At 34.0% G+C, this 13,819-nt stretch overlaps 2 protein-coding genes across 6 annotated transcripts; one reads left to right on the top strand and one right to left on the bottom strand.

The window, feature by feature from the left end:
* The first annotated feature begins 2,160 nt into the window (after positions 1 to 2,160).
* Positions 2,161 to 5,844, top strand: LOC142540518 (uncharacterized). Of its 4 annotated transcripts, none has more exons than XM_075646745.1 (7): positions 2,161 to 2,280; positions 2,671 to 3,140; positions 3,248 to 3,430; positions 3,771 to 3,904; positions 4,817 to 4,985; positions 5,189 to 5,318; positions 5,420 to 5,842. In XM_075646745.1, exons 2-7 carry the CDS (start codon positions 2,679 to 2,681, stop codon positions 5,710 to 5,712), a joined length of 1,371 nt encoding a protein of 456 aa, XP_075502860.1. In that variant the 5' UTR covers positions 2,161 to 2,280; positions 2,671 to 2,678; the 3' UTR covers positions 5,713 to 5,842. The 4 variants fall into 4 exon arrangements, with proteins under 4 accessions (XP_075502860.1, XP_075502861.1, XP_075502862.1 ...); XM_075646746.1 differs by having other exon boundaries at positions 2,174 to 2,280; positions 2,642 to 3,140; positions 5,441 to 5,844; XM_075646747.1 differs by having other exon boundaries at positions 2,174 to 2,280; positions 2,642 to 3,014.
* Positions 5,845 to 6,015: 171 nt separating this feature from the next.
* On the bottom strand, positions 6,016 to 12,475 carry LOC142540519 (CMP-sialic acid transporter 4-like). 2 transcript variants are annotated; one of them, XM_075646749.1, is made up of 17 exons: positions 12,323 to 12,475; positions 11,804 to 11,914; positions 11,408 to 11,468; positions 11,224 to 11,287; positions 11,022 to 11,133; positions 10,792 to 10,871; positions 10,285 to 10,360; positions 10,094 to 10,194; positions 9,814 to 9,885; positions 9,591 to 9,639; positions 9,415 to 9,456; positions 9,101 to 9,222; positions 8,642 to 8,701; positions 7,908 to 7,956; positions 6,953 to 7,047; positions 6,757 to 6,851; positions 6,016 to 6,461 (listed from the first exon to the last, which is right to left on the bottom strand). In XM_075646749.1, exons 2-16 carry the CDS (start codon positions 11,828 to 11,830, stop codon positions 6,800 to 6,802), a joined length of 1,062 nt encoding a protein of 353 aa, XP_075502864.1. In that variant the 5' UTR covers positions 11,831 to 11,914; positions 12,323 to 12,475; the 3' UTR covers positions 6,016 to 6,461; positions 6,757 to 6,799. The 2 variants fall into 2 exon arrangements, with proteins under 2 accessions (XP_075502864.1, XP_075502865.1); XM_075646750.1 differs by having other exon boundaries at positions 11,804 to 11,874; positions 12,323 to 12,445.
* Between the last annotated feature and the right edge of the window lie 1,344 nt (positions 12,476 to 13,819).

The raw sequence follows: 13,819 nt of genomic DNA, 5'->3' as shown, positions 1-13,819 counted from the left end.
CCTTTGCTTTAAAATCGTGGAGATACATCGTCCCAACCGGATGACGAGATAGTTCAAAATACAACAATTTATTCTAGTGTCTGCTCTCGACAACCATGAACTTCATAATATCACGAGAATTGGTAATCGTAACACGGATTGAAAAGAATATCGTCAAAGTGCAATTCTTATATAGAATAGAAAGTTGATATATGTTTTCCAAGGAGAACGATACGGGAGATCGAGGCAAACTGATGACAATCATTTTCAATTATATGATCGAATAACTGTTTGCCTTTTATTTCCCACGGTGCATGAGGTTGGTTTCGACCATATCCATACCATATTTTTGCCGAATAACATGATGTCCAACAAAATTTCAGCACACATTTTCTTTATTCACGTTAGTCATCCCTAACATGGTTAGGTCACGAGGTTAATTTACCACTGTTGGTTCATCAGCTGAATTTAATATTGTATGAACCCTTTGTTGGATATGAGATTACATTGTCAGTTAGACCATTAGATGTTTTCGGTAATACATGGTCATCTGTCCCCTCGGGTTTTCTCGATAACATATGCCCATCTGGTCCCTTGGGTTTTTTCGATAACATGGAACTCATCTGGCCCATCAGGTTTTTTGGGAAATATAAGGTCCTATGATCCATCAAGCTTTTTGGCAGCACAAGCCCATCCGATCCATCAGGTTTTTTTTGTTGTACCACAAGCTCATCTGGTCCATTAGCTTGTTTTGGCAATACATGGTCATATGATCCACAAGATGTTTTCGGTAATTCAAGTCCATGTGGACCAATACAAACCCAAAAGTACAGTTTAATTGTATATTCAACCTGTATAAATGATTGATATTGATTTTATTTTGAAGAAGTTTTTGAAAATTATACCATACAGAAAAGTACAGTTTGGACTAAAATTTCATAATTAAGATTCATATATTTTCCAATTACATAAAATACTGATTTTATTATTTAAAAAGTCAAATACAATATTTTTGTATTAACAACTATAATATTATTTATATTCAACATGAATATTCATTATAAATAACTTTAACCAACATCAATACAAAATACATATTAGTTGATAAGAAATTAACTTTGTAGTCTGTTCTATATTCTTCGATTATCCATATTATTGTGGCACCACATACATCTGGTTCCTGAAATAAAAAATGAATAAAACAATTATTTAATAAATTAAAAAATAGAATAAGCAAAAATATACAAAAACTCGACCCCATCCTAAACGGGTCCCAAGCGGGTTTAGCCAGACTCTCCCCGGACGTGACCTGCACACGCGCGCGCGCGCACACACATAAATATTATCATTGTTAATAAAATTATAATTTTTATATTTAATAATAAATATTTTATTCATAATTTTATTTTGTAATATTTTAATATTGAAATAAATATATTTAATATAAAAAAACATAATTACACATTTTTATTAATTATTAATTGAATAAAAATTATTAATTAATTCTTAGTTAAATAAAAATTGATGGATTTTAACTTATAATAATATTTTTTCATAAATATTATTAATATAAATTTTGAAAATAACTTTAACGGATTAATTTGTTTTAAAACTTTTTTATTTTGTATTCGAAAAAAATTATAGAAAAAAATAAAATTGACGGGTCCACATATCTAACTCGGATTGGACCCGTCGGTTCTCAAGTCGGAAAGGGTCTAATGGTTGGCGGGTCGGGTCTCGGGTTTGGCCAAACCCATCCTCGAACTTTACCTATCGTCATCTATAGTCCTTCCAAGGTGTTCTAAAAATGTTTGCGATGATCATATTGACTTTTAAAATAAAAGATTTGTAAAAATTATATGTTTCGTCATCACTTTGTAGAATAGAACATCGTTATGGAACACGATCTGTAAAACTTACTTTTTCGCCATTATTATGTTTTTAAAATCCGGATTTTGTTGTGGTAATCCTAATACATATTCATGGGTGGCTGTGTTGAATTGTTTAAGCTATTATGTTCCCATTGGGCCTTATATAACTGAAACTGGACAAGCCCATATAAAATGGGCTCAATGGGTCAAAAGTTAAATATGGGCCTCATCTTAACCAAATCCAAACAGCTGGATTATTATTGAAGCCCTAAATGGGCCATAGTCCACAGCAACTAACTTTACCCGATTTGGACCAATGACATTCCGAGAAGTCAAATTTCGATAAATGAATCCCGGACATTCTGCAAATATGCCTGAAGATGAAGGAGAGGGACTTGGATCGCTTCTTCTCCTCATTCCATTTACTAAGGTAATTATGTTCCTCTACTGAGTTTTATTTCAGTTAAGGTTTTAATTTTTACTGAATTGTCGTATGGAATTTCGTGGCGAGTTATGTAAAAATTTTCATGGGAATTTCTTGTGATGAATACGGAGAAAAGTTAAATTTAAAAATGAGTTAAGTAATTGAGTTTTTCTTGTGAAATTCCTGTGCGAAATGAATGGATGAAGAAATTTCTATTCGTAAGGTACTAGAGATTATTAATTTCTTAAATCTTTTTGGCGAGTCATTTATTTGTTATGCATTCCTGTGGCTGTGGAGGAAAGGGAAAATCTGCTGAAGCTCCATTAAAAGCCTAGGCATTTTGAGTGATTATTGGTACTTGACGCAGAACACATTATTATACCTATTAAAAAGTAGGTGGTGCTATGGAAACCAAAGAAAAGAACGAAAAAGATGAAGCAGAGGCGGTGGCTGATTTTGTTCGAAAAGAGGTTAGTGATTGGGATGACGAGGTTAAGGGACAAGCAAGATTTAAAGCCCTAAGCGGACAGAGATCTGTTTGGGAACCGCTTTACTTTTTCTGGAGGGATTTGATTATTAAGGTGGCACGTCACCTCGGAATCTTCCTCATCTGCCCCTCCCATGTTCAATCCCTCTGGTTCCATCGAAATGGCTTGTCCCCTCTGTGCCTCCACAGCGTGCTTGTGGAGATGTGCCAAGCCGGTGTCTTGTTGCCGCTCTCCTCCGCTCATCCACCTACTGTAACTTCTCATCTCTCTCACTTTCTTCGCAAATCAATAAATTTTTTGGTGTCTCGTCCTTCAATTTCTAATGATGATAGTCTCACTCTTTCCGGAGACAGTTACATTCTTGCCGCACTCTTAGAGGTTTGCTGCCGCCATTTTTCTCAACTTTGGTTTTGTTAGCTACTTGTTGTTTTCTTTTTGCCACATATATTAAATCAAAAGATTGAAAATGATTATGTATTTTGTAGGAAAGAGCTTTGGAAGTGATAAAGACTTTGTCCGAAAACCACTGGACAATTTCTTGTGTCATTACCATGAGAAAGTTTCAAGATATTTGTCTAGGATCAAAAGAAGCACTTGTGATTCTAAATTATTTGTCAACACATGGCAAGGCAAAACACCTCGTCATGAACACAGCTGAACGGATAGAGGTAATGTAAAAGCTATATTGAACTAGGGGAAACCTCCTTTGTTTTTTTAGCATATAGCGTAATTTCATTTCAGGCTTCTAGTTCTTAGATTTTGTGTTTTGAGAGTTATCTGCTATTTTTCCACTGAAATGTGGTCTTAGTAGGTAATAATGTTACTAGTTCCTTGCGATGATGATACATTTGTGTTTCATATTAAGACTTGGATTCCATTGTATAGTTCCTGATTTATAGGTTCATAATGTAGCAATTGTTCTATCAATTAAAGGGGCGGTTTTTCTCATCTTCCATAAACCCTGCTATGCTGTAATCTTGATTGCGGCATTTTTTTTCTCTAATATAGGGAGTAAAAGTTTGTCTTACTACTGAGGGAGCAGTTGCTAATGCCTCAAGTATGGACTACAGTGTTTTGCACTTAATTTGGACTGCAGAAAAGCTAGAACAACAGCTTAATGTGATTGACCAGCGATATCACAAGTAAGACTCATGGTTATATTATGTGGAAATACCACGCTTGATGAATTATAATTTATCATCTACTATTGAAAATTGAAGATTTCAATTAATATTGATATTTAAGTACTACCCTATCATGTCAAATTGAAATACTTAATCTTGATGCACTCCGTCACTAAAAGTCTAATGGAACATAGTGTTTTAATTTTTAACAGTTATTGTTATTATTATTTTTATTTTGAAATAGTTTTCACTAGTTATATTGATCTCACTGGTAGCTTGTCAAAAAACATGTATGGTCAATGAAGACCGATTAACTTAGAATCCAGAAATTGCAGCAACAGGACTGCACAAACCTACTGACCAACAGGCTAGGAAATCGAACAAAAAAAAAAAAATACCATCGAAAAACAGTTCGAAAGGGATACCCAATAATTCGAGTTAACTAACAACCTCCACTATTGGCACACGAAACATTGCTACCAATCTCAACCTAAAAATATCAACTAAGTCATTAAACCAGCTCCAGTCCTTAAAATTGACAACCACCTACTCCGGAAGTATCAACTTAAAAACCATTTGGACTTGGTGGTTGTGTAAGAGTAGGTTATCCTGATTCAATAAAACGATGTCGAAAAGACGCTCGGAGAGAGATTACTGAACTTAGAACTGCTAAAAAAACCCACTGTTTCCTTCCATTTATACCATCCGAAGTGGCCAGCTCAAATTCTGTAAATGCCAGCAGAGAGGAGGCGTCATGAAATGTTCTACTTTGTAACATCAGTGTTCAACAGCGTGGATAATTCTAGATATAGGGGGATTTTGCAAAAATAAGTACTTGTGTAGAAAAATCAATTCTCCGTTAAATGAAATTCTAGCTACTTGATAATTTACACTTTCTTTTTCTTGAGATTTTTTTTTTTGCTATTTAAGAACCAGGAACTCAGCTCTAGCTTTTCTTAAATCTGGAAACAAGATAGTCGCCCTGAAATATGCAAGAGAACTGAAGCAGGTATCTCTGAGCAGAGAAAAATGCACTGCACTTTTGGAGCGGGTGGAGAAAGTTATCCAGGTCATTGCAGATGCCGAGTCATCTAAAATGGTGGGTTGATTACGGTAATCTTGCCTCTGTTTTTTCTTGTTTTATGTGACACCCAAAAGTAGGATTTTTTCGTCGGAAGTTTAGTATACTGTTGATAAAACTAGGTCTTCATCTCATATCAACTGTGGCCTATAATTTATTCTCTCTCAACAATTTAGCGCTTTTGAATTGTAGATTGTGACACTTGTGATATCCTGATTTAGGTTTCCGAGGCCCTACAAATCAGCAGCCGGGCGATACAAGAAAATCAGATTACAGTCGAAGAAGTTGAGCTCTGTCTGCAGGAAATCGATGAGAATATTCATTCTATGAAACAAGTTGACAGTGTTTTAGGTAAGTTAAGTTTTTTTATTAGATTAGAGCTCAAAACCAATTTTTAATGGAAACTGGAACATAACACAGATATCTAACAAGCATTTATGTGGATATGTCAGAATCATCTCCTGTATATACAGATCTAGTTGAAGAAGATATAGAAGATGAATTCAAGAAGCTTCAGCAGGAAATTAGTGGTGAAACGACCACCCAATTTTCGAACAAAAATGGGGACGATAACAATAACTCTGTCGAAGCACCAGACATGTCATCAACAACGGATTTATTGGGCAAGGCTTTGTCAAATCTTAATCTTAAGGACGACACATCAATGGGCTCAGTAGCCGAATGTTCCAAAGAGCTGGTAAGCAACAAAAGCACGCAGAAAATCCCTGTATCTAGTGTTTTGTAACAAAATGTAGGTTGAACTAGTTCAGTGTTTGGGAAGAATGTAGTTTTGATTGGTTCTACGTGAAACTACTCACTCATAAAAGGTAAGAATTTTAAATCACCAAATTCAGCATTACCTATTTTCAGGAGAGTGAAACAATATACATGGGAGCCTCAGGTGGACTGATCAACAGTCAAATATACTCGAGTTCAATTTGATTTTGACAATCTTAAATAATTCAAGCAACTTAATTTGTCATACGCCACCAATCAACGAATAAAGTTTCACCAGCCTCCCCCATTTAGAATTAATACAAACCCGTGATTGTAAAACACCGCAACATTTACAACTGTTTAAAAAGGTTGATGATCATTGAATTCATATTTCTAGTGTAACCAAAAGCTATAAATATAAGAATGGAATAGTACAGGAAAGCTATAAATTTAAGAGGCACAGGTTTTCTTTCATCCAATTGAAGTAGCTTGTTGATGTTGAGCTTCAACGATAAATTAACGAACTTGAACTTGATGGATGATTACGAAGAGGTGAAAAACATCCAATGACCACAAAAATAATCCGTCAGAATCTTCTCATGTGTGAAGATGACTAAACAGCATCAGCTCAATCTAGTAAAACAACAGCTTCACAAGCAGCCTATTATTTTTCACTTAGACGCCAGCTACAGCCACCTAAATAGCACGATATAGGCTGATTGTGAACTCAATAGCAACACCTTCTTCGTAGAACACCCCGTGACATTTTTGTGGAGCCTGGCAGAACTAGGCATTTATTAATAAGAACTAGAATGGGAAGCTAAGCTGGACTTCAACTGGCAACAACATTATCGCATATGTGGGAACACACAATAACAATGCCGAAATGGTAAAACCAGTATTGCAGACCAGTCGTATATGACTTTTTACTGTCAATCATCTTATATAGTTAAACTTCCTTCTGATCATGGCCCAATTCAAAATTACGAGTTAGTATGCACTGATACAGTCGAATTCCCTAGTTGAAAAAGTTTAAAGAGGGAAGGAGAGAGTAGAAGAAAGTAGTTTAAACCTTGAACTAACCCCTCGAGCGAGATGAAAAATACCATTTGTCGCTATCTCTGGAGCTTTCCAATTGAATGTAGGTAAACAGAGACAGAAACAACACTGCAAAGGGCAATTCACGTATTCATATATGAATTTTAAGAAATGTACAGATCATATTTTACTTGCTAGTATCTGAATCGTGAAATTGGGAAAGCACTCACGTGGAACCAAGGAAAAAAGCAAGAGAAAGATGAAATCCAAATAGATAAACAGACACAACAGCGGTCAAAAGCATTGCAACAGATGTAGAATAGACCTGCAAAAATAATCAAGCTAGGTAAGCATCTGTTGTTCCTTTTCATGGGACAGAAAGGTCAGCATTCTTAAACTTCTAGAAGGTGAAAATTGGGAACCCACACATAAATATTTTATATTTTATCCAGTGAATGCAGCAGTGGAATCAGTCACTCCTTTCTATAGTACATTTCGGCAACAAATATATACTGGCTATAATATTTTAAGTCTTACTCAGTAGATCTCAACTCCACAAACAATAAGCGGAAAAAAACCACACCATCATTTATTTGTTTTTGTACAAACTATTTCTACCACCTTGCACTTGAAGCCATGTCCAGCTAAACAAAATGGTCAGTAAGTTCCCTTTGGCAATTACAAGTCAATCTAAGTTCCATATCAGCCATAGGCACTACTGGCCACAGGAGTAGAGAGAGAGGATTCCGATAAGCGTATCTTAGTTAAGTACTATCAATGTTTTTATTCTCTCATCTTTTTGAAATTTATCTATGCGAAAGGAACCCATTACTCAATTGGCTGTCAGGTGAAACGATCTAAGTTCATGAATTAGGTAACTCCGATTTGACTGGAAAATTTAGTCTCATGAAGCAATCAAAGTCATGTCTTCTCCATTATCATACTTATGGCTAGTAATTTGGGAGGTTGCCAGTTGCCTATAACATAAACACTTAAAAGAAAAAACATCAACCCACTCATTTAAAAATAATAATATCTATGACTGTTCTTGATATTTTATCCATATAAAGACTGTTTTGGAATTTTCTTCCCACAGCTATGCTATTGCCTGCTCAAGAAAGGACCAAAATTCATTTTACAATTGACATGCTTAGCGCTGTCAAGCAAAAAGTAACCAGTCCTTACCTTCACTATGTTATCTGCGTACTTCATGACCATTGATACAGCAATTCCACTGCAATGACATCAACTATATTAGGTAATACCCCTAGTAAGCTGAGATTCTCGGGAATAAAAGTTACTAATTAATGTGTTGAAGAAAATAAATGCAGGCATCCCACAAATATTCACAACTGACTAAGAAAAATGGCATAAAACATTTTTTTTAAAATTAATAAATACAAATTGGAAATTTTTTTCTAAGTTCAGGTTAAACACTAGTGTCATTTCATAATCAACCCGAGATTTAATTATTTCATCTCAATCATAGGAGAATTTGATTTATAAAGGTAGGGATTTGGGTCAAATCAAAAAATTGGTGACTGTTGGACTGACAAATTCCGAAGATGCACCATTCTACATGATGCTGGGCGACCAAGCTTTGAAACAAGAAGAAAGAACCCAATCTTTTTGACAACAGACTTGGTCCAACCAGATTTTAGTTTGAATCAATTTCTAAGCAAATTTTTCCTCATAAACCACAACAGGACAAAAATCAAGTAATAAATAATATGCAACCAACAACTTTCAACTCGATGTTTTCATCTCAAAGATAAACTTCTTTCCCCACCACGGGCTAAAACGGCCTCATTCCATAGCATTTTAATAATTAAATAATAAGAGGAAGATTATAAACGACACTAAAACTGATGCTCTTCCAGCCAGTTAAGTCAATTCAAGATATACAAAGCAACTAATACCTGAGAGCATGGTTTAGTATCATGAGAACTGTTATTAATGAATACCCATGAAAGAATCCCCTGCATAGAACAATAACATACATGTCAATGCAGAACATATACATATACATACTTTTATGACCCAACAAGAGGCAGGTGATGAATATTTCAAATTTGTCTTTTCCATGAAAACATTTATGCATCATCCTTTAGCAAATCTTCGTTCTTCCCCAGTATTCTAAAGCAAGAAGATTGCCAATGGATGTGACCTTCATTATAATTCATATGAAAATATCCACAGTACATTCAGTAAATTAGATCATTGTAGGATTTAACACTCATCTGAACATCATGTCGTTCATTTGGATCTCCACAATGGTTACAGGGAATAAAACAGTAAATACATAATTTGGCAAGCATAACCTGCATCTGGCATAAAATGAAGGAAAAAATAATAGGGAAAAATCAATTGCAATATACTTGTTGACGACAGCATCAAAATCTTGAACGAGGATGGCAAAAGCATTGAAAACCATCCCAAACACATACAACCAAAAGTTCTGGATGTTAATGTTCCTCGAAGGTCGTTTTTTAACTATAGCCTACAGAAAACAAAAGATATTTCCTCACAGCTTTTTGCCTTTTCAAAAGAAAACAAATGGAATAAAATCAACAGGATCCTGGTGGAATTTAGTCATCAATAATGTATAGTGCTAATAGTGACACATGAAAAGCTGCAATTACTTAACAATCGATTGTTTCTTCGGGACAAAATATTTTTTATACATATTTACCTCAGTGTAGACTCCAGCAAAACCTCTGAGAAGGGCCATGATCTGGAACATATACTCAAAATGTTACCAAAAGTAACAAGTTACAAGAATCAAGTAAAGGATAATCCCCTTTTCTCCATCCAAGACACACTCAAGCGATAACATAACACTACCATACTTTGAGTTAAGCAACTTACAACTGCCATCAACCAGCCTTGAAAAGGAGTTTGCATTACTTGATCTGAACTGCACGAACAACTCTATCAGTATCGCATGGAGTACAAAAAAAATGCATACAGCAAATCTTCTTGTAATTTATCATGGAATGGTTACCAAATAAAGTAAATCTAGTGCAAGCATCATAGAGAAAATGGCAAACACTCTGAATATACGTTTAAAGCCAACACAAAGCATCCTTACTTAGAGTTGAGTTGTGCTGTGGTGCACCCTGCACACAATAAAATGAAAGCTGCCCATTGAATTTCACTCAACCTGGCGAAAAAAATACATTTTCTTAATTGATTAATATTTTTTAATAAGAAGATCGTCCTTTATCATCTTCTCATCCATTGCAGAGGAAAAAGATACTTACATAACATGAGAAATGCATCAATCCTCTCTATGCGCAGAGAAGACTTACAGGGACTTTTCTATATTTTAAGTGTTGAGACTAGATTCTTTAAATCGAGGAATGGCTTACTTTCTCTTAAGCATGATACGGTACAACACGCCAGTGCTTATGATGTTCAGATTCTTTAATATTTGATATCCTGGAGCATCTACATATGCAAATATGTAATACTGCCAAAAACCGATATATATAGAAATCAGCAATGCAGCAATAGAAAGTAAATTCCGTGGAAAACTTTGCCAGATAATAATGAAACCTACTTGAAGTAAATTCTTGATAAGATAAAGAGCTGCAGGAATGGGGTATACACTAACTTCATCAAATGTAGTACTCAACCTACAGAGACCACAAATTTTTGAAGTGGGAAAACAAATTGTGGTCAGCTAAAAAGTGATTTCAAAAGGTCACAAAACAGAAAGTTAGTTCAATTATACAAGTCTAATAAGTTAAAAGGCAATATTCCTCGGTATAAAGATGTCATCTGCAGGATATCATTTTTCATAAAAATTCCTAATGAAATTTAATGAATGCAAGCTCGTAAGTTGAACTCCCACAAGTTCTGAGATTTGATAAAATGATAAAAGTTATTGTCAAAACTCAAGCTGAACGGGTTCTGTTATATTGTATTGTCGTGTAACGTTTTATAGAATTTTGGTTCTAGAACCTTTTATCAGGTTAAAATGATTAAAATATATGTCCACAATCCAAGATCTCTGCTGTTTATTAATTCATTATCGAATGACTTAGAACAGCGAAGGGTAGAAAACCTGTTATCGTCGGTAACACCTTCGCTCCCCCATATTCTTACCAAGGCAGCGAGTGATAGTGCACATTTCAAAGCTTCTACCTAGTGAGAAAAAAGGAACTGAAGATAAATTTCAGAACACTCTTGTAAGAAGCCAGGAATTTTTTAATCTATTGAGGGATATGACTGACAGTAAAACAACTATGGTAGGATACTGGTGTAAACAGTCTAATAGGGAATGCATAAACTCACCAAAAAGTTTGCAGTTGTGACACTGTACTCGTACTTTCCTTCCCTCTTTGACCAGACAATGAGAATTGCTTGTGAACTCGTAAGTACAGTCAATGCAAGTGTTACGATCGACCTATATTTTTGCAAACAGAAGTAACAAATGAGAAATTTATTTTGCAGCATCTAGTTAATACAATGCAGAGGAATCGAAAGGCATTTATACTTGCGCTTCCACTTAGACAGATCACCAGAGTCGCCTCCAAAACCAGCCACATTACTGGGAGATCCTGTAATTCAATAGCAAACATCAGTATCCTGCATGTCTGATGAAAAATGAGAGAATACAAGAAAAAACAGAAGTAAAGTGTAAAGCTAAACACAAAACGTAAGTGATAGAAGTATGGCACCTGAATGAGATCTTCCCCGTAGATTCTCTACATCATCATCAACTATAACCCCGTCCTTAGCCTAAACGATTTGAAATTACACAATGAAAAGTGTGAAGGAAACGGGATGGAGTTGGACTGGGTTAATAGGCAAAATAGAGAATATACACACCCGCCCATAAACACAGAATGATGCAATTTTTCAATTGATGTAATTCATATTGGAAAATGGAAACCTGTACAGGCACTGTGCCAGCAGACAAAGGCGACGACATGCAGGTAAACCAGTGATGCATAATTAACAAAACGAAAGGCTAAGGCAAAACTGAAACCTCTTAAATATTTGATACTCCCCAGGGACATACATAGTATTGGTAAGTTTTTTGGAAAAGAAGCACGTGGAAAGAAGAATAAAACCTGGTCCTTTATTCTTCTATACTCCATTTTTTGCTCCTCTCTAGCTCTTATCGTCGCATTCGATGATATCTCTGTCGTTATAATACTGTCAGGTGAGACTTCTGCTGCAACCTAAAGGCTCACAAGATTAAAAAAAAAAAAAAACTGGCGATATATTCATAATCAATAGCTAATAAGACATAGTCCACCACAGAATGGTGTTTCTGGCGGTATATTTGTGATCAAGGTTTCAGTCCCCTCAAATACCTAAGTATAATATTGAGATTCTAACTTGAGTTGCAAACCCCATTTCTAGTTACTCTACCGAAATAAACAATTACACAATTCACAGCGGCATTTCATCAGGCACTCGCGAGACACAAATCCACATTCATTAGAAAACAAATCTCACCCTTGATTGATTAATATCAAGAAAAACCTCATAAATATTTTTACATTATCACTACTGCATAAAAAGTACGAATCTTGCATCCACAATCCATAAGAATTTCCAAAAATCAACCAAATAAACTTCGCTACCTTCAATCAAATAAAGCTTATTGATACAGAAACAAACATGGCTACACCAAGTAAAATGGAACAAGAAGAAGGCTGGACCACGATTGCGTTCACTTATTTCAGCAAGATGTGGGCTGTAATGGGCTTCTAGTGGAAATGCTAAGCTTTTTTGGGCTTTCTTGAATTAATTATGTTAGGAAAAAATAATTAAAAGAAAACTTATGTTGAAAATTTTATAAAACTACCAAATGGAATTTTGATTTTTAGTTTTTATATTTATAAATTTTAATATGATGCAGGCAAGTTGTATTCCATTTAAAAATTAGCACAAACTTGTGTGTGACGGTCTCACGGGTCATATTCTGTGAGACATATATCTTATTTGGGTCATCCATGAAAAATATTACTTTTTATGCTAAGAATATTAATTTTTATTGCGAATATCGATAGAGTTGACCCGTCTCACAAACAAAATACATGTTTTTTTAAAATATATACAGTGCAACTTGTCTGCGGGTAGTCAATCAAATGTAATGATGCGAGTGAAGGAGACTTTTTTAGGTTTCATCATAGGAAGCATCGCCCTCCCCCTCAACACAGTCAATGCGCACAGCCAACCATTTCAACTACAAATCTGTCAGCATTTAATAATTAGCCCATTGTTTATTATATTATATTACTAGTATATAACGGATGATATTATTAAAATTAATTATTATAAAATATTAATAGATATTTAAATTATAAAAAAATAATACAATTACAAAAAATAAAATATGAAACTATTTTTTCGCTAATTTTGAAAAAATTTCTTAAATATAAATGTATGTCGATTAATTGTGTTACCACAAGTCAATGACATGGTTCTTATCGTGTTTAAAATATTAATGTCGACCATCAACCTAAATACATATTTAATTCTTTAATTTCTAAGAAACTAAATATATTATTATTTTTTAACATGTGATAAATAAATATTTTTAAATCAAATTTAATAAAACTAATAAGAAATACTGTTTTCAAATCATATCACAAATTAAATGGATTGATATAATCAATGCAAAAATTTTAATGTAGTTTATGTCTTTAATAGAGTTTAGTTTCATTCTGAATAAAAAATAATAAAAGACATATAATACATAAATTATATTTGAATTAATATAAAAATGAATTGAATTCAAATTTGAACTAAATGAATTGATATAATCAATGCAAACAATAAATGAACTTATTGCAGTACACATATTTCAATAATCATGATATATCTTTCTTTTTTTAGAAATGACATTTTGACGAAAAATTACTATTTTTGGCAAAAACTCTGTTTTTATATATATATAGATATTATATTTCTCACTTGCGATTTTTTTGATTAATGAAAATATATAGAAAAATTAATGTATAATAGTAATAATTATATTCATCATAGATTCATTTCTTTGGTTTTTATTGATTAATTTGACATCCGACTACTTTTACATTATAGTCTAATTTGGTATTCACACAAACTTAATAGTC

Source organism: Primulina tabacum, chromosome 3 (genome assembly GCF_025594145.1).
Source record: "Primulina tabacum isolate GXHZ01 chromosome 3, ASM2559414v2, whole genome shotgun sequence".
Taxonomy (NCBI): domain Eukaryota; kingdom Viridiplantae; phylum Streptophyta; class Magnoliopsida; order Lamiales; family Gesneriaceae; genus Primulina; species Primulina tabacum.
Note: the sequence above shows the minus strand (reverse complement) of the source record. Positions and strands in the feature narration are given on the sequence as shown.